This window comes from Hermetia illucens, chromosome 1 (assembly GCF_905115235.1).
Source record: "Hermetia illucens chromosome 1, iHerIll2.2.curated.20191125, whole genome shotgun sequence".
NCBI classification, from domain to species: domain Eukaryota; kingdom Metazoa; phylum Arthropoda; class Insecta; order Diptera; family Stratiomyidae; genus Hermetia; species Hermetia illucens.
In genome coordinates, this window is record NC_051849.1 from 140,590,804 (window position 1) to 140,617,454 (window position 26,651).

Genomic DNA, 26,651 nt, shown 5'->3' on the forward strand with positions numbered 1-26,651 from the left:
TTTTCACCAAAATAGGTCACGATCAGTACTTTCCGAAGCCGGTCTTAATTTTGGCATTTATTGGAAAGGTTAGGAGTGAGGGGAGTAGAAAGTGATCATTTCTTTAACGGCGCTTTTCTCAGAAATCACTCAATCGAAAAATGTGAAAAAAATCAAGAGGTGCCTAGGCTCTGAAATACCCTCCATACCGATATCTGTTCAAATGAAGTTAATAATAGTGTATTACTATAATTTTTAGTAATTGGCTGCAACACCCCCCTTAAGTTCATCCTAGCACCATGTTTGCAGCAGTGTAGGCTATGATATAGAGCCTAATCCTACCAAGTTTGGTGAAAATCGCATTATTATTAACAAAGTTATAATAGGTTAAAATTGTCACTTCTTTGCAAATTCAAGACTTTGAGTGTCCATATCACTTGAAAGTGGATATTCTCACATAATATATGTATAGATTAGTGCTACATACTAATGGGACAAATGCACATTGAAATGTCTTTATAAAAGAAATACATAAAACCTTTCATATCTGAAGCGTCCAGCTTCCAGTTTCCCGACCTTTTTATCCTTACGATCATTTCGGCCAATGTAATTTTGAATGAAGGATTTACCAATGGAGTTTAGTCACTTCAAATTGTTAGTTAATAAAGAGTTTATAGGTGACCATTCCAAAATCTTTGAAGGCAGCTACAACCGAATGTGGTCATGATGCAACTTGAGAATTGTTTTTTATCATTTTTATTCGAATATTGCTGGTCTATTTATATAATTTCATTTACCTTCAACATTGTGCGGTTTTTATTTTTAGGACTGCCTAATTCTACGTTTTTGTTTTAACTGCCGGTATTGCAAGAATATCGCATCTATTCCGTCCACATCACCTTCAAACAACAACCGCTGCATCGAGGGCCGAAACTATGTAATAGAACACCGGCTTGATGAGTACTAGCACGATTTTTGTCTGTGTGTAGAAATGGTGAAGACATCGTACGTCGTATCGTAATTTGTCACACGTCTGATTCTTTGATTTGAAGGCGGAAGCCGAGGATAATTTTGTTCCAACTGGATCGCGACTCGTAAGAATTCTGGTGATAAGTGCGAAAATTGATATGTCTTACTGTGATAATTAAGGAAAAACGAAGCGCTACAACCATTTGGCCGGATCAACATCGTTTCCTGTGCAGTGCAAATCACCCGAAAATGTTCTCGCCGAAACGTTGTTTACTCGCAACGTTCATATTCCTGCTTTCGATAACATTCAGTACGGAATTCTATTTACCGGGTCTTGCGCCGGTCAACTATTGTATAAAGTCGGAGTCGACGGAACCATGCAAGGTAACATTTTGTCGATTTTCTTTTGAACTTGTTTTTGAGAATGATGAACAAAACAACGAGACTTTGACACATAGCCCGTCGCGGCGGAATCGTTCTTGACGACGTAGATAAAAATTTCGTCATTAGTAGCTGCAGCCTTGGCAGCTGATGTCGAGATGGCTGATATCACCGAGGTACTTGCCGAGATGGCTGATATCGAGGTACTTCCCGTCCGTTCGGAGAACTCTTGCGGTGAATATGTGGCTGATTGGATGGCAGAAACCGGTATTAGATTGGCTGCTTCAGAACCATTCTTTCCGCTTTGCCTTCAAATTCGTTTATATTTTTTTTTATATCGTGAATAGAGATATCAGCTCTATTGAAAGGAAGTAATTTATCAGGGTGAATATTCGCACTTAATTTTATTTAATTGCTCGAGTTGTTGAAAACCCGGGTCGATGCCTTAGAGAGGAAAAAAAATATTCAGGTTGTGCAACGTCCTAACGCAACTATGGGAAATTTATTTCTAATTATTTGAGGTGGACAGACTCCGAAGGAGCTTCTCCTCATCAGGAATAAATGCTGGATTGAATTGTTCAAACTCCAGGTCTACCAGGACCTCGTCACGAGACGTCTGCGGTTTTACGACGAGTTGAACAATTATCTTCATAGGTCTGCGTCCCTCATAAATTTCATCGTCAGATGGGCCATAGAATCGCTCATCCTTCTGTAGGGGAGCCAACAACTCTAAGAGATTAGGTTTTCCTCTGCTACCTGTAGTCCAGCCTAAAATTAATAGACAAGGGGTTGCTCAGCCACCAAACTACAATCTTTGGTTTTAAACGTAAATATATATTCCGGGAGCGACTGACCCAGTTGCGATTATAAAATTCTTTTATACTTACTTATTCACTAATTGCTTAAAATACTTTTAACATTTTTTTAAAACTATCAACCTAATTACCGCGGCGAGTCTTATTAATTTCGGGGGGCAGTTACCTGAATCTGTTCGCGTCGCGTCTTTCCTCAAAATTTCTAAACTTTCCCACAAGGTTGGTCGGTTTACATGACTCAAGAGCTCAAGATTGTCCTGTTGAATGGTATGGCCTTCTTCGACTATGTGCGCTGCCGCTGATGGTCTACAGCCAACATTTCTTCGAAGAATTCTCCTTTCCAACGCAGCTTTAACTCCATAATGAAACTTTTCGAGGGGGACAGTTTTCGTAAGCGAATCTAGGTTCTGAGGACTGCCAACAATCGTGCCCGGATTTCGGCGTCATAGCTGTTACCGGTTGTGTTTTTCCACCCTAGATGCGAGCAATTATCAACAGATTGAATATTGTAATCTTTTATCTTCACTGATTTCAGTTGACGTTGCCACCATGTACTCCGTTTTGTCATTAATGTTCAGCCCAAGATTTCGCGTCAATTGTTGCTTGCTCGAACTGGGTGAAGGCAGTTAGAACATCTTAGGTTGTCCCCACTATGTCAATATTGTCAGCTTAGGTTAATAGTTGGGTGGATTGGTAGAGGATAGTGCCCCTCAAATTTACATCACCATTACGTATAACCCTTTTCAAGACTAGCACATTAGTAAGGAGCTTAGTCAATCTTATTAGTTATGTTGGAATATCCAAATCTCTCAGTTGGTAATATGTTCCTAATTTGTTTATTATGGGCCGATGGAGTTCTGGGCGTATGAAGCTCTTCGGCCAAATCTTATAGATGGTACTTTTGTCAGACGATTCGGGATTCACTTCAGTGAGACGTTAGGGTGGTCCACAATAGCCTTTTTCAGTGCCGACTCTTAGTTTCATTAAGTTTGATTTTCGATGTTTTGACTATCTTCGTCAGCGAGAGCGCACCGGTTCGAATGTTGTTGGTGTTAGGAGAATTTCACTAGTTTTGCGTGTTCTTAATAACGGCCTTTTTGAAGATGCCTCCGTTATCCTCGACATCTGCCAAAACTTATCTCTACCCTAGAGACGATGATTTCTTTTCCTTTCGAAAGTAAAATTCGATATGTTTTAGCATGACGAAAGTGCCTTTTAGGATTCTTAGGTCGAATTTTTCATTGTCAGATTTGGAGATTTACAATCCAATCTTGATGAGAGGCTCTGTTCTGCAAGCCTACATTAATGCTTCAGTTTTTAACGTGGACGTATTTGCCTCCATCTAAAAGAACTGTAGTTGTACTGACTGCATGTACATGCATCGAGCTGCCCTGACGAGAGTCTTTTTCTTTCGTTCAGTGAGGCCGTATTGTTGTGGAATGTGTAGTAGCGTCAGGCATGGTTGAATTCCCTCTTCTTTGAGAGATAATTTGATCTATGTACATATCTCTTCATACTAGAGACACAAAAAAAAATTGCAAGCTTCGCCAATTTTCGAGGAGGCGACAGAATTTTAGCGATCAGCACTCCCAATTCTTTCTGTTTCTGAAAACGAACGTTGTTTTCTTTGAGTGGTTTGAATGATTTGACATCAGGTAAGGCGTTATAGTCTAAGTTTATGCCACATCGGAAATTAGTGAAGCTAAGGGGAGGATGTAAAGAAGCCGTGTATATTCGTGTGTACGAAGTTATTTCCGGTGTCAAAAAATATTGAGGGGATTTCTGACATGAACGCTATCGCTCGTCTTCTGCTGGATAAGTCGTTTAAAAAGGTTTACCTTCCGAATGAGACCCACTGAAGCGTAAATAGAAGCTGGTTTGTACCACACCTCTTTGGACGAGTTATCACCTCGTACCTGATACTTTTTCTTTTGGTTATCAGTGGCGTTCTTCTTGCTGCTTTGGCTACAGCACGTGGATGGATTTAATGGACATTTGATCCTCAAGCACATCTGCTGGTTCTTTCTTCGAGTCATTGATCTTTGCCAAATGGGTCTGCACTTGGACAAGAACACAATCAGAATTAGATTGAAAATAAATGCCAATATCACAAAAATGCCAATCGTACTCGACGGCCTCGAACAATTTGCATATCCAGGTAACGTTGTTTCTGGCGAAGTCGGTACCGAGCTTGATGTCGCGCGACGGACTGGTGAAAGTATTTTGTAGATATTTTTAAATGAATGAAAATGGTTGCTGTCGTTCGTTTTTCATTTCATTCGTCCGTTCCATGGTTTCCTTTCAATTTCATTAACAAAATACGCCAGTGGATGCAACATTTCTACTTCAGTGACAATTGTCTTATGTATCTTCGGAAGTTGTTTGCTTACATAAAATTTGGAATCTTTGATGGTTTGAGCATTTTCAAAATGGGGCTGAGCAGAACTGTTTGAAAAAATGATTCTGATGATAAAAGTAAATATAGGCTAAATTGAAACTAACAAAGCCAATTGGATAAATATTAACTTATTTCTATGTCTCGTGGTAATTCTACCACTTCACTGGCTGCAATTAGCATTAAACAATAAATTTTAGAAGATCATTTTAATTCTGCAGATGAGAGACTATTTCTAGCCTAATGTATTCCCAATATTGCTTGATAAAGTGAAAAAATGGTTATTATTTTTGTCTAGAAATATTGTCAACTTGTACAACTTGTTGATAACACGATTACCGAACTTGGCGTAAAAGATCGATTGAGGTGACGCTGTGTGTCACGCTATTTTGCTGAAACCAGTGATCGTCCAAGATCATATCCAATTTCCGGTCATAAAAAATGATTTACGTTCATCGTTGGCCGAAATGGCGGTATTTTCAAAAAAAATTATGAATATTACGCATTAAATGGAAGAAAACGTGATCACCATATTTAAGTGAATTTGTTCCATATCAACCCCACATTTTCTCTCATTTAATGCGTAATATTCCTAAATTTTCCAGAATTAAACCCATCATCTTTTCATGTTATTTGAAAGCTAACATAATGAGGCAACTTTCACCAGCTTTGAAGACAACATTGAAATTTAGATAAAATATTGATTTTGAAATTTCTTTAAAATTCAAAACTCTGCAATTGAAAAAATATTCAATTTTAAGAAATTGTATGTAGTTTCCGAAAACGGTATTGAACCTGAAATTAAAATATTGAGGGAGCGGGGAATTGTGATTTTGTTGGGAAGGTCACGCTTTTTGACAGTATTCACGAAAAACAATATAATTCTGTAACGCTGAAAGAAAGAATACCCGTTCCATGGACCAATTTTCCTCAAACAAATGGTACTATCCACCATTAAAATTTATGCCATCATAAACGGGACACCTTGTATGTTGAAAATATTCTATTTATGTGTAATGCCTTCGAGTGCAGTAAATTCACGGGAACCTTCTATATCTTCGTTGGCAATGATAGGCTTTCCATCAAACTGCAGTATTGTGCCTATATTACCTTTGCGTTTTTTTTCAGATTTTTTAGTTCGATATAATAATATATAATCAGAATCATTTTTGGAATAAACACGATTTCGATTTATATGTGTAGAAATTTCTACTTCCAGATGCCCATGGTCTATAAAACGTTGAATTTTATCTTGTATTCCATTGATTTTTTTATCAACAATTGTTTTTTACTTCCACTGCAATTTTCGATACTAATTCAATAAGAATTTTTTCATCCAATCAAAGTTATGAGGTATATAAGTCACTCATTATGCTCATGAATTTGAGCGATTATATACTGCGGGGAAGAAGACTTCACATTTTGTCTCCTCTAATGCCTAACATTTCCTTTACTGCCATCTGCTCATCATGTCCATTGAGAAATGGCTTGTAAAGGGTTATTCAGATAATGGATAACAAGCCTTTCGCTTAAAAACATTTATTTCGTATTACTTTCAATAAAAGCCTTTCACACAATTTTTCTATATAGTTACTGTTCAAGGATTTGTTTTAATTCCGCTTATTGGAGTATTTGGATCGGTCAAGTAGTCAATGTATATTTTGGTGCTTGGCGAATAATTGCGCTTTGTATTATGGTTTATATTTCTGCTTATTATCCTAGTGGGTAGTTTCGGTGATTCACAAAGAAACTCAAACTCCACACAAAATCATGCCTGTAACCGAGAAATTACACAGCTACTGGATTTCATCTCTCAGCCTTGATGTTTGTAGATTGAGTCCATTTTAATTAATTTCTATTCGTTTTCAGAATATTTGCTTTTTGAGATCAGGGATGGTGTCATATTTTAAATTATTCCCATAAACTGGTATACTGACACAATATACCATCAGATTTAGACCTGAATTCCTTGATGTCTTTTGTCCATTGAGGACAGAATCCCCGACTAAGCCCAGTCTTTATAATGCCTCGAAACGTAAACTGACGCACCGACGCATCTACTACACTTCAACAAACTTTTTCAAGTTCATTTTTTGTTAGCGATTTGTTTAGTTGCACTTTTTCGAAAGAAGCAAACGATTTTCATTCTATTAATTCCTCGTCTCTAAATTTTCCTTTCTTTAAATTACGTCATCATATATGGTTGCTATTTACCGCTACAAACACCATAGCACTCGCGCTTCAGCCCATGACATTTTTCGCCTTGATAATATCTATTAGTTTCTCTGGAATGCCCTCCTGCGTAGAGCACGCCACATACACTCCCCGTCACGCCGTCGAAAGTTTTCTCGATGGAGCAGATGAAGCGAGGATTTAAACTATCTGGATTGTTCCAAAATGTTTCATAAGGTGTTAATGTAGTCAATGTAGGAAGATCTGGAGCGGAAACTAGCCTAGTTTCTGTCGATCAGGCTTTCGAAATGGGGAAGGTCTCGCATTCGAAATAATTTCCTTTTTGCTGGAAGGAATAGTCTGTATCCACATATTACTGACTATCCATTTCATCCACAAGAGGAGGAACCCCATCGAAAGTGATACGGTTAAGAACCGTGGTGAAGTATTCTTTCCACCTTCCACCTTCACAGGACCGTGGAAAAATTTGACACTACAAGCAAGTTCTTTCGTGACGTGGTATACATTTCTGAAATTATTGCGTACTGTGGCATCTTAAGCTTCTCTGACCAGCGCAATAGCAAAGCTCCTTTTGGCACGACGTATGCTACGCTGAACTTCCCGGGAATCCGTCGTCGTTTCGCAGCGGTCAACAGAACCTTTAATCCCTTGAATTCATCGATCCGCTTTACCGATTCTACTATCAGCCAGATCTTATGCCGCCTTTTCGGGACGTGGCTAACGACCTGTGACATTTTTGTGCAGCACCTGAGAAAAGAGCATTTTTGGTGGTGGCCCAATGCTAATCGATATTTTCAGGTGGGTTACTCAGTGTAACTGATTTTATGGCAGGCTCTGTGCTAGAATAGTGACCACAAGGCGGTGAAAGTTGCAAAAATCCGCAAACCTCACACCATTACCGATACAGATGCCAAGATCTTGTTTCTCCATCAGTTGTTCGAGCAAGGTGTCGTCACAGCCCACCTTTGACATTCAAATCACCCATTACCGTCACAATGTGACCCTTAGGAAGTCTCTCCCCAAAGTCCACCATCTTATTCCGCTTAAGCTCAGAATGTCCAGCTTATATCTTTGTGATTGTGCAAATCTTAATCCTCTGGGTCCTTTTATAGCTTCTTCCCAAATGTTACATCATGTATCAAAAGAACACAGCTATTATCTTGGTAATAATACATATTGAAATTTTTGTTTGCATTTTTCCGCGGTTTTTCTGTGGTTTTAAATTTCATCTATAGTAGGTGGAACGTAGGCTGCTAAAATAACGTAAAGAACACATAAAACACTGTCCTGGTATTTGGAATTTATATTATAAACTGGTGCTGGTTTTAGTGTGGACTATTTGAGCCCACTATATTAATTGTAAATGCTCTTTCTTTTGAATCGGAATTTTGTGATTAGGAACTAGTTTTAAACGAGTTCTGTTGAATAAGAATGTAGTGCTGAAACCGTCGGCATCAGCTTACTTCATAATGAATGATAAAAGATCAATTAATACAAATTTTACAAGTGTGAGTGACTGGTTCATGGATTGTCTATTACAATTTGGAGTCATTACCATATTTCATATTTCATTCCATGTTAAATTATTTAATAAGCTATGTAAAACGCGGCACACTTAATAGTTTACCATGATGTCGACGATATGTGGACAATCTATTTAAGTGCTTGTAACACCAGTCAGCGATTTAAAAGATCTGGAAATTATTAAGAAGCAGATACGTTTCTGAGCACCATACTAGGAAGAAGCATGTATGCGATACTACAAAGCAGTAATGATTTTTCAACGTGAAATATTTTTATCGCTTTTTAGAAGCGTGAAATAATGTATATTGTAGCAACTTGATGGAATTTATGGGCACACGTAAACAGTTGTTTTTCTTACTGCTATCACTCCACTCCTAATGTGATATTGATAAACATTCCCACTCGAGTTCCGGAACTTCGTGGCATTGATAATTTCAAGTTTCGAACTACTAAAACAGAATGCCTTGATGCCTTGAGACAGTTATCTACACATCAAAATGAAAGCCTCTTCCATGTGAAGTAAGGTTTATTATTTAAAAAAGTTTCTTCTTTGTGATCGCTGTTTGTTTTAACTAACAACAAAAATAATTTTCTTGCTTCAATTATTGTGTATCAAAGAAAAATGTAAATTATGAAAAAACAATTTACATTACATTAAAATATTCTGAAAAAACCTTTTTTTGTGTATTTGCGAGATACTCCATTTCAGCTTTCTTCGAATGCATGCAATATCAATGTTTAATAATGACCTCTTTTCACGAACACGATACTGAATATTGAGGATAAAAGCCTAGATAGATAGATAAGGAGAGACTGGAAACAAGCCATTAAAATAGTTGTTGTTGGTTGTCTGTCTTCATTGATATGAAGCCTACGGACACGTCGAACAATTTGCCGATTCATATTCATCAAAAAGCCTTGTTTACTATATTAGTAAAAAGTATTGATCGAAAAAAAAGGAATTTCCAAGTATGGATTCAAAACTTTCTTCCGAAACTCGTACTTAAAATTCACCGAATTTTCAGAATTTATGTCCAGTAAATTCTTACATGAAGATGGACGAAATCTATAAGCGATACATGACCGTCCGATTGTGGATAAAATCCGGCTCAATAAGTTACGGTGGGCGGGTCACTTAATCCGTATGGAGGAGGATGATCCCACCTGGAAAGTCTATAAGGGCAATATCTATGGTAGAAAAAGAAGACGAAGCAGACCCTAAGATGGCGTAAGCCAGGACGCCAGACAGCGTTTAGGGATATCGAATTGGTGGACCTCGGCGTAAAACCGGGATGTCTGGAGTTCCTTATTAAGGCAGGCCTAGACCGGATACCGGTTGTTGCGCCGTTGTTGATGATGATGAAATTCTTACTTACTTTCAAGTTATATGAGAAACCATGTTTTATTTTTATTGATTTGTATATCAAAAATGAAGCTAATTACATTATTTTGAACATAGCTTTGTTATTATTTATTCCACTGACCTCCATCATATCTCATTTTCAAGCACTCTAAAGGAATTTTAGACCAATTTCCACAAAATCGTCGATTTTGCGTTATTTGATATTAAAAGTATTAATTTTTTTAGCCATTGCGAATTGACTTTTGACGAGTTATAACTCAGTCTACATTGCACCACCTGAGAATATTCATTTTTTTGTTATTGCTGTTTTGTTTTCGCTTAATATCATTTCTACATAAAATGCATAGTTTTCGAGTTATTTGCGAAAAACCTGTGAAAAACATGACTTTTTCGATGAAAAAACCACATGCTTGAACATGAAAACTCGAACACTACGAACAATTTTGAGAAAACATTTTTGTTTAAAATTGATCATTTAATCGATTTCTGTGGTTATTTCGAAGAAAATTTCCATCTTGGAGGGTGGAAGCGCACATCGGCGCTATGTAACGTTTCCAACGTTCGTGACCGGACTATTATTCCCTTTTTCAGGTTTTTATGGTTGTAGACCCTTTCGAATAGGAATGCAATCTTTCGTCAAGATGGCCCAAGAGCGCGAGATGATTCTTTATTTACGGAATAATTCTATTACTATTACTATACGATCGTAGAACACGTTTGACATATGTTCGGATAATTCTCAGTCTCCCAAGAAAGTGCCTATTTTTTGTCAAAATTTATCGTGAGTGACCGCGCCTATTTCGATCTTAGTGGAATCGCGAACAACGAAATTTTCTTCTCGCAACTTCTACTTTGCAATCGATATCAAATCTGAGCCTGATTTTGTACATTTCTAGTAATATACATTTGATATACACGGCTTTATTCGGAGAAAAACACTCTTCCTCGCTTGTATGTGGATTCCACACAAATTCATGCCATTTCTTGCATGCGTGGAACTTCACATATGTCCAATTTGGGCTCAATAGGCATAACCGTTTTCGAGAAAAGTGTTATAGATGGACTGACGAGCAGTGAACTCCATAAAATCGAAGATTCAGGTAGACCTTGGAAAGGCGGAACGTGTAAAGAAAGCATGAAGATCGGAAGGCGTTTCCACACACACACATTCCTCCTTAATAATAATAATAATCGTTGGCGCAACAATCCATATTGGATCAGGGCCTTGAAGTGTGTTAGAGCACTTCATTCAAGACCGTAACGGTACACTAGGAGGCAATGTGGTCAGCATTGCGCTCGCCCGAGATTATTACCCTGATTTGACTCAGGTACTCATTCACAGCTGAGTCGACTGGTATCCGACGTCAAATCACGATACAAATTCCACTGCCACCAGTGAGATTTGAACCGCGACCTTCCGTATGACAGCCTTGTGCTCTAACCACTGAGCTATCCGGACACATTCCTCCTTGCGAAGTAATAATTTGTGGTGGTTCTAATATTGTTTATAATGAGTGAGAATCCCATTTACTGCTGCAAATCTGGTACTTTGTCTTTCTAAGATTTTCACCTCCAACCATAAAGAAAGGCAGACAGTAAATCAATTTTAATAGTTTTATTTTCACATAAGACCTTAAAATCTAGTGAAAATGTAGTACCTTATTAGAATCGATTCGGTGTCTGTCTATCACACCCGATTTATTCGAAAACGGCTAGACCGATGTCCCCTTATGTTCATCGAAGAAGCAGCATGAGTGTAATGGATAACATAATGCACAATTTGGTCAAGTTTGAAGAAAATCCAACTGTTATTAACAAAGTTACAGGGGGTAAAACTTTGCCATTTTTTGTGAATTTTGTACACTCTACAACGTGTATGACGTCATCACCACATATCAATTCGTCAATATCACAACGAAATTAGTTCTTATGAATGGGGTCGAAATGAATTATTTTGTTTTAGTTTTTTTGCATATGAATATACTCCAAACAGACATGTGTGTAGATAGGTATATAGTATATGCGTGCTAATGAAGTTTGCGGGTAATGTCTAATTCTAATTCACCTGGGGAAAAGTTCTGTAACTTGTAACGGAGTTCCTTTTCTTCACAGCCGTACTGTACTTCCATTGGTCCTAGGGGATGTTGTTCACATCTGCGCTGCTATTTCTTGGGTTTGTCTGGTTTGAGCTGCTAGCTTTCAAAGGGGGAAAGCCATGTTGTATTCGGCGTCATTGTCGATCGGCTTGTAATAATTTCTGATCATGTTAGACGCTTCCTTGATTGTGATATTCTTTACAGCGGTAATCTTATAGCTTTCTTATACTCCGTCCATTTAGGCCAGACCTCTATGCCTTGCACTATGTTCCAGATTTCCACATAAAATAATTTTTTTTTGTGTAAGTTGCACCATCGCAATCTTCTGACGAGCCCCAGTTTAAGATTTTACTTTTGGACGCTTTACATATTTTAGCAATATGTCCTAAGTGCCCACAGTTGTAGCATTGCCTTTCCTTCATTTCAAAAGGATCTACTTTGAAATAAATTCTCCCAATTATAACTGACACCGCCAGCGATTCTCCCAGGAAGGTTAATTTTCCAGTGCCCGTGGGTATTTTGACCTCCTTGTTTTCACTGTCAGTTCTTGTGTACCTCTGGGCTTTGTTTACTTTTACGTTGGATTCTGAGGCTTGAATGATTCTCTCTTCTGTTCAATTGAGTGATACACCCTTAGTGATTCCATAGCGGCAAGTCGTACTAAACGGTATTAAAGGCTTAAGGTCGTGTTCTTTGACCTGTGGGTCCGTTATGAAACGGTTAGCAGCTTGGGTCGTTTTGAAAAAGACCGACACTCTCACGAAACTCTCATGTTTGATGTTGATAATATATTTACTGTAGTTGTGGGCTTTTGCGCGCGTGTATAGGTCTAACGGATCCATGCGCTCCCTTTTGTCCTCATTTGTCTGGATTCGTTCACTAAAACCAAATACTGTCTGTATTTGATTTTTATCGTACAAATTGATTTCCGGGGCCTTAGTAAGCGTGTCTCCGCTGACGAGGGTAGAAATTGTTTTAGCCGAGTTTCTCACAGGAAAGGAAACCATGGCTACCTCGGACATATTTTCAGCCAGGTCGATTATCTTGACATTGAGAGATTCACCTTGCTGCAGGGTGGTGCTTTTTCATTTGAGCCAGGGTCATCCGGAGCCGGAGACACATGAGCATTTCGCAGCGATCTCTTCTTTTTTCTTATTACTAATTTGTTCGTTGCCAAATTGAAATGTTCGCAAAAGACATTTCTGGGTTGTCCCCAGCGATCGGAAACTCAGGGGGTACCGTTATACCCCATTCCATATAGCTTTCACACTTGTAGCTTTAACCTGCGCTAAGCACACAGGGAGGCAAACAAGAAATAGGAGGCACACTTCCTACTGAGGAATAAATTCCCTTTTGTACTCAGAAAGCACCCAAAAGAATTAACGTAATTTATCAAACGATAATTTAATGAAAAAAAGAAAGAATCAAGAATCTTGCAAGAAAAAAGCTTTGGGAACTTATCGGTATTTCATAATCACATGTAAATTCAGCCAGCGAAAATCTCGTTCAAGGAACCGTACCGAGGACCGTTACTAAGCACTATCGCAGACTCCACTCGGCAATAGAGGTGATGACTAAAACGCAAGATTGATCAGGGAGCATCTTACCTGGTATGTTGCACATCCTAATCCGGCTACGGTCTAATCTACTATTGCACTTTTGTCTTGAGAAACGACGAATGGCCGCTACTTTCAAATTTTCTCGCTCGAAACAAAAGGTGTCGTTTATATTGGAACTATCTTAATACGAATGATTCTACTTTGTCTAAAAATTCTACAAGAATGTGCAACAATCCAGTATACGAACTACAGTCTGTTACATAAGATCGTGGTCACTGTTAAATAATAACAACAATTGATTTTTCGAAAATTCGCAAATTTATTGATAATTTGGTCGTCAATACTCAATGCAAATACCTCAGTAGCAAGTCCAATCTCCTGCATTGTCAATTATGGCCTGGCACCGTCGGGGCATACTTTCCACTAGTTTTTCTGCATATTCTACCGGAAAAGACCTCCAAATTTCCCGAATTTGTCGAGAAAGTTGATCAAAATTACATGGCTTGCATCTGCGAAGCTGCATTTTCATCAGAGCCCACACATTTTCGATGGGATTTGCATCCGGTGACTGAGATGGCCAATCTAAAGTGACAACTCCGTTTTGCGCCTTCCACTCGCTACACGCTCGACTCCGATGTTTCGGATCGTTGTCCGCTTGAAGGATCCAGCTTTCATTTTTCTTGATATACCATTGCTTAGCAGATGATAACAAAGCCTTTTGATATATTTTATTCATTTTTTCGGCATTTAAATTCTCGGTAAATAAGAACAAAGTACCGAAACCTTTGTTTGAGAAGCGCCCCCAAACATGGACCTTGACGGGGTGTTTAACAGTCCGTTGAAGCATCCTACTGATGGAGGTTGTCCAGGCGTGTTTGATGCTGGGAAATGCCCAGAAGGAGGATTCATCAGAAAAAATTACGTTGCTCCAATCGCGGTCCAAGTTTTCCTTCGCCCATTCCACTCGTTTTTCAACGTGTTTTGCACTCAACATTGGTTTTTCCAAAGTACTGCGATATTTCAGTTTATTGGCAAGCAAGTGCCTGCGAATCGTTCCGTGAGATATGTCAACACCTTTTGCTTTCAATTTCAAAGCAGCTCCACGTAAAGTCAAAGTTGGATCTTTCGAGAACAATGCGAGAATCTTTTTTTCGTCTTTTTTTGAGACTTTGCTTGCACTTCCGCGATCAGGAAAATCATCAACGTTACCGACCTTTTTATAGCGATTTATCCACTTGCTAACGAACTGCTTCGACTTTCCCATATATTTCGCAGCAGCAGTTTGTGTTAATTTGGGTCCTTTTTCATGCAAACATAGAAAGATTGCCTCAAAGCGAGAGGCGTAAACACAACTCATTTCGAAAAACCACTCAATTCAAGACTAAATTTGACAGAGAGCTGACTTTTTACAAAAACCACTCAGGACTGAGGTGCCCTCTATGTCATAGAAAAAGAAACAAGACGCTCTGACTTTTTATCTACGTGTAACAGTGACCACGCTCTTATGTAACAGTCTGTAGTACGAATACACGTTGACATATTTTTATGACTAAGGAAAAATTTTATGGTAATAGTTGATTAGTTTTCTGTTTTCAAATTCCCGCAAGCGTGAAAAGATTAAATGTTTAATATAAAGTTCCTAATAAGTCATTGTCCATGAATACAGATAGTGAAGGGTAAACCTTGCCATAATCCTCCCAGTCTGACCATAAATACTGTCAGTAGCGTTGCTTAACGAGAAATGAGAACAGTTTGCCGCTCCTCCTCTCCTAACATTTGCCAAGCTTACAGACTTGACACTAAAAGCTTAAAGATTCCGTGATTGAAGCCTCTCAGAGTCGAAAAATCAAAAAAGCTGTAGCGCGCGTACGGCGAAAGTTTGTTCAAAAAAATCCTGTTTGCGGACAAAAAAAAATTTTATGATTGAATAAAAATACCACAAGCGCCCAAAAACACAGTCCCACGGATTCAGCCTGGCCACCATTCTACGTACGTAATGGGTTGGTGAAGAGTCTCCTGGAAAGGTGTCACTCCTATCTACTTCTGGAGTCAAAACCAACGCTGAAATTTACGAGGAAACTGTTTTCAAGCTAGTATTCAAGCCACTCAATGATTCTTCACGGGTGAACATTGCATCTTCCAAGAAGATTCTACGCCGGTGCATAACTCGAAATGTTGTCAACAATGGCTTAAAGACAACATTACAGCATTTATCCATGCAGAAGAATGGGCGTCGGGAAACCCTGATCTGAACTACCTGGACTAGGAATTATAGGACATCCAAATATCGAGTCGCTAAACGAAGTATTGTCGCAGAAGCAGCAAAAATACCACTAGAAACTGCGTACGTGCATCGCTAAATGGCCTGAGCGTTTTCGGCTCTCTATCAATAATGAAGGCGGCCGTTTTGAATGATTTTCAACTCATTATAATTGTATTTTCTTCCTGTTTTTAAAAATAAAAAAAAACATTTTGCGTTCAACGTTCTGGCATTATCGGGTTTCAAAGTACTGACATTATTTATGGTTGGACTGTATACAAACAAGTTATCATCATATCTTGAGATACGTTTATGTTGAACAATTTTGTTACTATTTTCAGGGGTTTTTATTCATGATCTCACAACGAATCCACTATTTTGTTGAGTCTTACCAAATTACCGCTCTCTGAATTTTATATTTAATATCATCTTCTTGTATACTTACAGTCCGAAGTTATTCTCTACGTCAATCGGCTTAATACAGAAGAATCGGTGATTCCGTATGAGTATACGCATTTCGATTTTTGTCCCATAAAAGTGGAAAATTCTCCCGTGGAAAATCTTGGACAAGTTGTCTTTGGCGAACGCATACGACCAGGTCCATACAAAATAGAATTCCTTAAAGAATTAAAATGCGGGAAGGTAAATTTTATGAATGCAAATTAAAAGATTTGTGAATTTTTTAGTTGGCATTGTTTTCAGGTGTGCACCAAGTCATACATTGGAGGCGATCCCGAGAGCGACCGTCGTTTAATGGGTCTGAAGAAGGGCATAAGTCTAAACTATCAGCATCATTGGATAGTTGATAATATGCCGGTAACGTGGTGTTATCAACTTGAGAACAATAACCAATATTGCAGCACTCGATTCCCGATGGGTTGCTTTGTTCGCAGCTCTCCCGATGGAGTAAGTAAAAGTTGACATTTCAAATTTCACTGGACAGAATTTTCCTTTTAATTTTTCAGGAAGAGAATTGTCCGATTAATCCAGCCTATAATAAGCGTGGTGTTTACTATCCCTTTAATCATGTTGAGCTGACCATAACATATCATAGTGCAGCAAGTGAAGAATGGGGTGTAGGCTTACATAACAAAGGGGGCCGTATTATATCAACGAAGGTTTTTCCATTTTCGATAAATCATAGAAATCCCGACCAGCTAGACTGTGAATCTCGTGATTCACCTATTGAAATTCCTGCTAGTAATTTACCACCAGGAGAGAAATTGAACATCACATACACATACACCGTTCGTTTCCTTGAGGATAATAAAATAAAATGGTCGTCTCGTTGGGATTATATTTTAGAATCAATGCCGCATACAAACATTCAATGGTTCAGTATTTTGAACTCTTTGGTGATCGTTCTTTTCCTTTCGGGTATGGTTGCGATGATCATGCTTCGAACACTCCATAAGGACATTGCACGTTATAACCAAATGGAATGCGGAGAAGATGCTCAGGAAGAGTTCGGCTGGAAATTAGTACACGGAGATGTATTCCGTCCACCTCGTAAAGGAATGTTACTTTCAGTTCTGTTGGGATCAGGAGTTCAAGTATTTTGCATGACATTGGTGACATTAGCATTTGCTTGCCTTGGATTTCTGTCACCAGCAAATCGTGGTGCCTTAATGACATGCGCCATGGTCTTATATGTTCTTCTAGGAACTCCAGCCGGGTATGTGTCGGCTCGAATTTATAAAAGCTTTGGTGGCATCAAATGGAAAAGTAATGTAATTTTGACTTCGATGCTCAGTCCAGGGTAAGTTCATGGTTCGTATTTTAGCAATGCCACTTCTTTATACATATGTTCTACTTAGGGTGGTGTTTGGATTATTCTTTGTGATGAATTTGATTCTTTGGAGTAAAGGAAGTTCAGGAGCAGTGCCATTCAGTACTTTAGTGGCTTTGTTGGCTTTGTGGTTTGGTGTTTCAGTTCCACTTACGTTTGTTGGAGCTTATTTCGGATTTAGAAAACGGGTGAGTATTAATTTTTCTATACAATGTCATCAATATTTTGCGATTAGACTGAAACCAGAAATGAGGCGAAATAACCTACAATGAAGTAAACAGTTGATATCAGTAGTATGTGTACAAACGTGTCAGTTAACATGTCAGTTAAGGATATACCCGGAAGTATTCCTTGCTTGTCGTGAAAGCCAACTAAAAGGAGGTAGACGTTTTTGCGCTGGCAACTTACAATTTTCGAATCTATCCTTTTATCGAAGTGTCAATCCCGCCTCTGATTGGGACGACCATTTATGGGTTGTCTTCTGAATGTGCCTAACAAAAGGGGTGTTGATATTGGTTTCGACCATCTGATGGTCATTTATTTTTGCTTGCGTGTCGCGGTTGTGATTTGCTTGAATGATATCAGAGCGTCGAGAATTTAATCATCACACGTGCCGCCTCCGAGAATATTGCACTAGCACTAGACCGCGATGAAAATTGCCTTTATCCCTGGCGCGGGTGACGTTATCGGCGATGACCCAAAAGGTCGTCGTAAGACCTAACTGATAGATTGATGCGAGTGGAGATAGACACAAAATGCTTTAACTCTGTTACCATGATAAAGTACGAGTAGTGCAGCGTAAACGTGATAAAGAAATCCACCAGCATTATTTCGCACTTCCCGATCTTGCACGCAGTTCAACGATTTGAATTACCGATGTAATGTCGATTCACGAAAATTGAAATTTAATACCATTGCCTCCTGTTCTAATACGATTCAAGGCTCAGATAAAATTGGATTGTCGCGCCAACGATTATTATTATTATCACACCATTAAAAGTGGAAAATAATTGGAAAACAGAAATACTATATTGCTATTAATGCGAAAATATGAAAAAGTTTAAAGCAGGAGCATTGCTATAAATGTGGAGATATTTCTCATTTGTTAGATAATCGTTTTTCAAAACAAAGAGAATATAATTATTTAAAAGGATGTAAAAAGTAAAAACCAAAAACCAAATAGATCCCAACACAAACATAAAATTCCAGGGTGAATCTGTTTTAGTCTTGTTGGCACTGGTGTTTATTTGATACTGTGTAGAGACGATTTCTCCAATAGATTGAGCGGCGTAAATGTAATATCAAAGCAGCGCGTCCTGATTAGAGAGAAAATTATAAATCGCCTTCTTTGAGGGTAGACTCGGCATTGACGTTCGATTTAGAATAATATACGATGTCGCTGTAGAACAGGATTTGTTAATTCCTTGCAATATTGTGTAATGAATTGTTGATGCAGGCAAAGTTACGAATAGATTTTTAAGGGTCGGATTTGAGATGAAATATTTCTAGACTATTCGAAGAATATAAGTCGTCCAAAAGGCAAAATTGCCGGTGAAAATATCCTTCATTCTCAAGGATAACATTCTCATTGCCGAGAGACCGCAACGAATGTCTATGAAAGACAAAGAAGAAGTGGGAAAATAGACTCTTGGTTAGAAAACATGATAATAGAGTATCAATTTCCAAATCGTAGCACATGTTGCGCTGCATCTGTACTGCTTTTATACGAAAAGTTGGGAATGAATTATAAATAATCACTTTCCAATATCGTCAATTGATGAAATGTTAGACTAGATTTTCCCATGTTAACATCAGTCCTAATTCAAGGTCCCTCCTGAAATTTTTAATTTACCATTGTGTTTAGAAGTTCTTGTATACTTGAATGATCTGATCCCCTTAGAAAATTATACTAAAACCGTCGGAAACCGGGGGGCAGGTTTTAGGGGTAACCAGCAATTTAAGGATAAAATGGCGAAATCTAAAGGCTAAGATGGGGCTCCATACGATCAAGCACTCAAATCTCTGGGGGTGCATTCCTTCTGGAACTTTTTCAATTTCCTCATAGAATCTCCTGTTCGAGTTTCTCTAGGCTTTGGACTCCTTGACTATACGGGGCAAATATTTGGTTCGACACGATTCGAGTGGTAGAAAGAGTAATATCAATTATCTCTTTCCGCCACTTTGTGACGAAGGTCCGTTCAGTACCTGTGTTATGTTTTAGTAAATTATTTCTAACAATATTTTCTTAAAAGTATTCACCCCGTGTTGTTCTTGGTACTACCCCAATTGTGTGGGCCTCGCAATAGTTGAGTTGGTTCTCTAATAATAATTAGGCGGTTTGTACTAAGTAATCCATTCCCGGTATCCTCCTATTTACTCCATGGATGCAGAATTTGCGTTTCCACTGGTCTTCCCAATTGGCGGTGATTTGGATTTTGTCTATCTATAAGCTATGAATGAGTTTATGGCTGCTTGTATCTTTCTAAACAGAGACTAACATTAGGTTTTCAAATCTTAGAATAAAAATTCAGATATATTTCTCGCCAGTGCTGTAGAGTACATTGTTCTCAAAATACAGATTAGTCGACCTTTTTTGTCTTTATTTACATTCTAGAATTTTCTTTTTTTTTTCAATCGACTTTCACTGGGGTGTTGTAGCAATCTCCTGGCTGAGGGGTTAGGACGGGACACTAACCTTGCTTTGTACTTTGTCACTTCGAATGAGATTTCCTCCCTCACTGTCGCAATTTGGAAGTCTCTCTGGATGTTTTTGTTTTTCATATATCAAGGTACACCGGTGATTATCCGTAGTATCCTGAACTGTGCTGCCTGTAGCAACTCGATGTTAGATGCACACACTGAACTCCACAGCTAAATTCCGTAAGTCCATATTGGCTTTATGAGGACTTTGTAGAACAGGCGTTTGTAGTCGAGTGCTAGCGTAGGGTTCTTGTTTAAGAGCCAATACATATTTTTTGTTCTCAGCTTTTGTATTTCACCCTGAATTTGCGTCTAAAGAGAAAAGGTTCCCAAATTCCATGAGACTGTACTGGAAACAGCTTTTTTGTTTTAAAAATTCAATCCTTCGTGCAATACTTTGTGCCATTGTAACTTGGAGGACAATAGATCGCGGTGATATTTATCTCACTGGCCCACTCCAGTAATCGTATTAAAGTTGCTTCTCCCAGAAGATAATACTTAATGCGGGATCTAATACGTATTCCAGTACCACCTTGGGCTTTTGTGCTGATGTATGTTTTTAGAGCCTCCAACCGCAGAGATGCTGGCGGGAGTGGTATTTTCTTGAATTCGTTGTTTCGGTTGCGATTTTTGCTTAATTTCAGCATAGACTGGGCAACCTCTATAGTTAGCCGTGGATGGTCCACCATAATCTGTACAGTTTTCAACATTACTATGCTCCCTATTTTCCTTTCAATTAGCTGTTGCGTGCAGATCTCCACAAATGACAAACACTGGGTAGATTGCAGTATGTTTTTGTGTTACCAAATTCTTGGCAATTCTGGCACTGCACCGAGCCAAGTTTTTTACGCGGCTCTCCTACGACGATTCTTGAATAAAGCAGATAGCGTAGGTTATATATTGGATGCATTTTGCCTTTCTTAAATTTCATTGTATCAGGTTCGAGTTCCTATTACAGTTTATAATATTATTGCCGACCCCACCTGAAATTTTTCAGCCTTCAAAACTTCTTTAAACTCTGACAAATCCACTCTTGGTTCGATCCCTCTTAGCACAATTGTAATGCCTTGGAGCTTTTCAATTGGTATGTGTAGTACTGTTGACCTTGCTTGTCAAAGTTGGCTTTTATTTTTCTGTAGTTGTTTTGGTTCTTTTGCCAATTAATCTTGTGAGATATCTACAAATTCACTGTAGTTTCTTTGCCTCAGGTATATTGACGGCCCAAAGTTGAAAATTCTGGAGTATTTTCACCAACTATTTCTTCTGGATTTGCACTAAGCAATGCAAACCTATTCTGATTCCTGCTGTCGTTTTTGTCATGCTTCGCTAGCTTGGGTGTATTTTTCCCAGTGGGTGAGTGCAGGTACGTTTGGAAACCAGACACTGGACTAATCTGCGCTTTCATGGTCGAGGCGTCTTTCACATTACCAACTGCTGTCGAACTCGTGCTCTGTACGCTTGAAACATTTTGCTTCGTAGAATTTTCATGATGAGCTTTTGTTGTTTCCTTAGAGAATTTTTTTCTGGTCTTGTACTACTAAACAAACGCTTCCTTTGCGTTGTCGGTAAACATCCGAGACTCGACTTTTTTTAATGAAGTCATATCGCAATACAGAGAAGCAAATAAAATTTATCATAAAATTTCGCATTGACGGGAAGACGACCGACAAGCACACACTAAGCTGCACCGGACTTACTGCTTGTGGTTGGTACCGAACTTTTGTTTAGAGCTAAGGTTGAGTACTAGTCTACAATATATAGTTTAGTGGGTCAGGGGTTTTCTATTATCGTTTGATTTTGTAGTTTGCCAGGAGATATCCGCTACCAAGCCCTTTACTACAATCGCAGGGACAGGGCTTCAAGTTTCATAATAATTTGAAAAAGCCATGTGTCCAATCAAAAGCTGACTTTTAATTAACATCTTAAGATGTTTGTTGAATTACATTTTGTCAAGGTCAATAGACAAACACTTACAATAGAGGAATAGTTAAATGTTTACAGCCAGCATTACTTCACTTTGATAAATTGTTTAGCTGTTTATGACTTGTCCCACCCTCTACATGGGTGGGGCCAGAATGCAATATAACTCGGTATTGTGGTGGCGTTCAATCAACACGTGGTAAATTTGGTTGAAAGTGTTGCCGTTGGGAGAGGCTCCCGTTTGTTTATGAACCGCTTTCCGCGCAAACAAGGTACTTCCAACAATCATTTCGTGCGACACAGCTAATTGAATTATCCACAGTCTGTTATCATTGGCATCCTTGTGTAAGCTATAAGGGCCAGCGTATCGCCTGAATATGGCCATTTAAGGATAATTTTGATATCGTACCTGTAGCAGGCTTTGAGGGTTCGTTCTACTGGTTTGTAGAAAGTATTCTCCGACTCTGCAGTCTCCTATATAGGGGCATGAACATTAATAAGGCTTATATTTCTAAATTTGCCACCCAAGGCAGAAAACATAGTCTTTCGCTTATGTTTTCAAAGCCGAAATCTACTTCAAGCACATGGTTTACTGGATAGCCACTATAATATATGGTATAGTGGTTCTTCTCCAGGAAACCGGTCCCTGTCCAGCGCATCTCTTGTGTCGCGGTTACATCAGCCCTATATTGGGACAGGTTATCGACTAGCAGCTGCAGCATTTTATCTGTACAGGGAGCGCACTTTCCATGAGAAAATGCGCAAATCTTTGGTCCGCTTTCGTCGTTGTAAAATCCATCCCGTCGAAAGCTCGTTTTTTGGCTGGTAAACGCTGCCCAATTCTCAACATTCACCACGTCGAGATGAAGATAGGGTTTGGTAGTAAAATCTTTGGCATTGGTTCAGCAGGCGTTTCTCAGGTGTTATACTCCATCGTGGGAACCGTCCATCCGTCCGCCCTGGGGCCTATCCTTCCCTTTGGCTACCGTGCTCCTATTCCCGATAATTCATTCCGCCGTTAATCTTGAATTGCTTCTCTTGTGTGTAGTCTCCTTAAAAAAAAGTATCTAATATCTGTTAATCACCACCAGAGTGACGCAAGGATCCGAGTACCACTAGAGGGTCGGATATTGAGTTTTCTATGTGTTGGATGAATTATGAAATTTGGAATATAAACTGTGCACTTTTCGTTTGTTGCCTTAATGAAGTAATTGTTTAGTTATAAATTATGTTTATTATCATATTTTTTGTTTGAAAAACAATTTTAAGAAAACTCCATGCAGTGATAGCTCCTCTTCTTCGAAAAACTCGCTCTAGGGCATTTGATCAACGACAATTGCAGAATACTTTCAAAATATTAGGCGATGGCGGCTTTACGCTTTCTTACCAGGGCAGAGGCCCTGGTCAGACGCTGCCTCACCTCTGCCCTGGGAGCAGCGAGATCGAAGCGGTTCGCAGATGTTAAATGTTCAGAACACAACATGACTACGAATTATATTGAGCGTAAAACCGCCCTATTGACCAGAGCTGAAAATGTTTTTTTTTTTTTTTTTTTTTTTTTGAAAATTGCGGGGTCCTAAGTCCACATCATTTGGTCTGGTCCGGCATCAACTTAGGACCCCGCAATTCTAAAAAAAAAATACAGAATACTTTCAACCATAGTATGCGAACGAAAAGTTATACGCCTCATTGTTTGTATATTTAGTTCATTCCGCATTATCAGAATGGACGCACATCCTTCAGTGTACGCAGGACTTACCGCTAAGGGCCGCACAGTGAATCGAAATTTTTGTTTAAATTTTGTGATGGGCGCCTAAACATATTGTCGTCGTTTAATGTGATGAAAAATCGGAATTGAAAACCCTCAACATCATCATCGATATAGTGTGACTGTTTTGGGCGGTTGATTTGCAAGGCCAGATTTGAAAGATTTGGCCCTTTAAACAGCAGCTGTCGCGCCTCAGAGAACATCTGTCTAGAAAATTTGGGTATCACCAATTGGAGAATCAAATATAACAATTTTCAACCATTGCGGGCCGTAAGATAATTATAACGATATAATTCACATAGAATTTGGCACAGAAAATTGATATTTATTAATAAATCGCTATAGACATGCTTCTGTTAAAAACAAAACTGAAAAAATTATCGCTCAATATTGTCACGATTTGTTTTTAATTTTAATAGGGCTAGTTAGAGAAAGTACTAATTTGAGTGACAAACGCTATATCATTGTAATATTATATGAACTGTGCTGCTAACTATGGTAATATAATTCTCTTTCTCTTGCAGGCTTTCGAGCACCCGGTTCGAACAAACCAAATACCTCGCCAAATACCCGACCAGTCGATCTATACGCAGCCAATTCCAGGCATTGTAATGGGAGGCGTCCTTCCGTTCGGTTGCATATTCATCCAACTTTTCTTCATTCTGAACTCGATTTGGTCAAGCCAAATGTATTACATGTTCGGTTTCCTTTTCTTGGTTTTCCTAATTCTTGTTATAACTTGTTCTGAAACAACAATTTTACTTTGCTATTTCCATCTGTGCGCTGAAGACTACCACTGGTGGTGGCGGTCATTCTTGACATCAGGATTTACTGCCGTTTATTTGTTCATTTACTGCTGTCACTACTTCGTGACGAAACTATCAATAGAAGATGCAGCTTCAACATTTTTGTATTTCGGATATACGGCAATAATGGTATTCTTATTTTTCCTTCTAACCGGAGCCATAGGATTCTTTGCATGTTTCTGGTTCATTCGAAAAATATACAGTGTAGTGAAAGTTGATTAAGTACTAATGAATTTTATTACGCGCACATGATAACGAAATGAATGTTTTTATGTTCAAAATCTGGGATAAAGTGAGAAGAAGAAAATATGAAGCAGACTTCATAAATGTCGGGGGCGATCTTGTTGAATAAAATTTAAAACGTGATTAAAAATAACATTGAGGAAAACTAAATCGTATCGAGATCAGATCACAACATATAAATATTAATTTATCAGTGTACATTTAATGGATAGAGTCAATAATTACCTAGAATTTATTAATTTTTACATAATTATAAATAATGATGATTGTGTTAGCATTATTATTTCTTAAGAATATGAGAGACTAAGATGGTATGTCCTGATATGAAAATGTTTATTTCTTGTCTTATTATTTATGACAATCTAATAAATTATATTGCTTAAGAAAGGATATTTTTTTGCTTATGGTATTCACTAAGATGGGTAGTCGGCGTTTATAAAAACTGGTGGTAATTTACCCCTCTGACATCAGCTTCAAGTCTTATTAAGGTGTTATATACAGTTGTGATAGCCAGGAAAATCTTTAAAAAAATTATTACGGAGGCGGACGACATTAATATCCTTTAAATACATTATCCCAGGAATATTATCACCGACTTTCACAACGATTGAAGCATTAGGTCCGAAGTTATAGATATTTATATTCATTGTAGTTGGAGCCACTAGAGAAGCTAGAATGGATTGTAGCCAGCATCAAATTGATTGTTTAGGGTTCTGCAGGACGAGTACTGTATGGCCCTGGAATCGATGTAAATAAATAAGTGAATTTTTAAAGTGCAAAACACAAACTTGAGGCTTTAGGCGCGATTATCTCAGAATCGTGTTTTTGTAAAATTGCCTTTGCAGGCAGCGAATTATGGACACCGCTGATTTCAATCCAACTATGAAATTTAGTGTGTGCAGTCGTATGATATGTATATTTTTTTAATGCGCATCAGCTTCTTATTACTTGATTACTAAGAAGTATAGATCTTGCTGATACTAGAAAAAGTAGGGTTATATTTTGCTTTGCGCTAAAAAGTGCTACAGAGTAGAAACGTAATGGAGCATCGTTGCATGGCGTGGTTTTTATTGTGAAGTCTGTGCAAAAGGTTTGACATCATAAAGATCAATTATTAAATCTGTACGTTTTGATAGTTTTAAAAGTAAGCGACTTCGTTTTCTTCAAGTTTTGGTAAAGTCGCGTAATTGACAGTCTTGGCAGAAAAGCTGATGTTCAAGCTGGAAAAAAGGAGCCATTCTTGCTCTGATTTATGGGAACGATATCATTACCTAGAAATTGTCTGATTAGAAGAGGTAAGTGTGAGTACAGTTTCTATATATAAGTACTAAAAACATGTATGAAGGAAAGAGCGACCAACCAAGTCTACGACCGAACTATAAGAACAAAGAGTGCGCAGAGAATGGACTGGATTGTGGTTCGAAAATTGCTGGGGAGCCGCGGTACTACTTTTCAGAAAGTCCGAAAAAAAAATTGAGATTATTTTCCATTCAAACATTGTTGCGTCGATGTGCTGAAATTGATCTAAAATCATATCGTCAGGCAAAAAGGCAAAAATTCATCAGAGACAATGAAAATGAGTCGTTTGAATTTCGCAAAGGAGTACAAAACATTCACTGCAGCTTACTAGGACTTGAATTAAAACTAATTTCAAAGCGTTTGCTATTACAAAAACTAGCTGCGGCTAGTTCAGCGTTTTCTTGCTCCTTTTTGGAGGGCCTGGGGCCTTTGAGAAAGATTAGAGGGTTATGCCACTGTAGCTACCTAATAAATAAGCACATTCGGGATTTTTTTCAGCGGGATTAGCGTGTGAATCATTTTTTTAACAATGCACACAGATTTCCTTCGATGACACTTTCTTTTCTGAAGGTCCGGCGGCCGAAACAATTTA

General features: G+C 38.4%; 1 protein-coding gene across 2 annotated transcripts; it reads left to right on the forward strand.

Moving 5' to 3' along the window:
- The first annotated feature begins 939 nt into the window (after positions 1-939).
- On the forward strand, positions 940-25,150 carry LOC119651065 (transmembrane 9 superfamily member 2). 2 transcript variants are annotated; one of them, XM_038054404.1, is made up of 7 exons: positions 940-1,073; positions 1,129-1,332; positions 15,982-16,176; positions 16,237-16,440; positions 16,500-17,293; positions 17,352-17,511; positions 24,236-24,739. In XM_038054404.1, exons 2-7 carry the CDS (start codon positions 1,198-1,200, stop codon positions 24,737-24,739), a joined length of 1,992 nt encoding a protein of 663 aa, XP_037910332.1. In that variant the 5' UTR covers positions 940-1,073; positions 1,129-1,197. The 2 variants fall into 2 exon arrangements, with proteins under 2 accessions (XP_037910332.1, XP_037910340.1); XM_038054412.1 differs by having other exon boundaries at positions 951-1,332; positions 24,236-25,150.
- Positions 25,151-26,651: the final 1,501 nt, after the last annotated feature.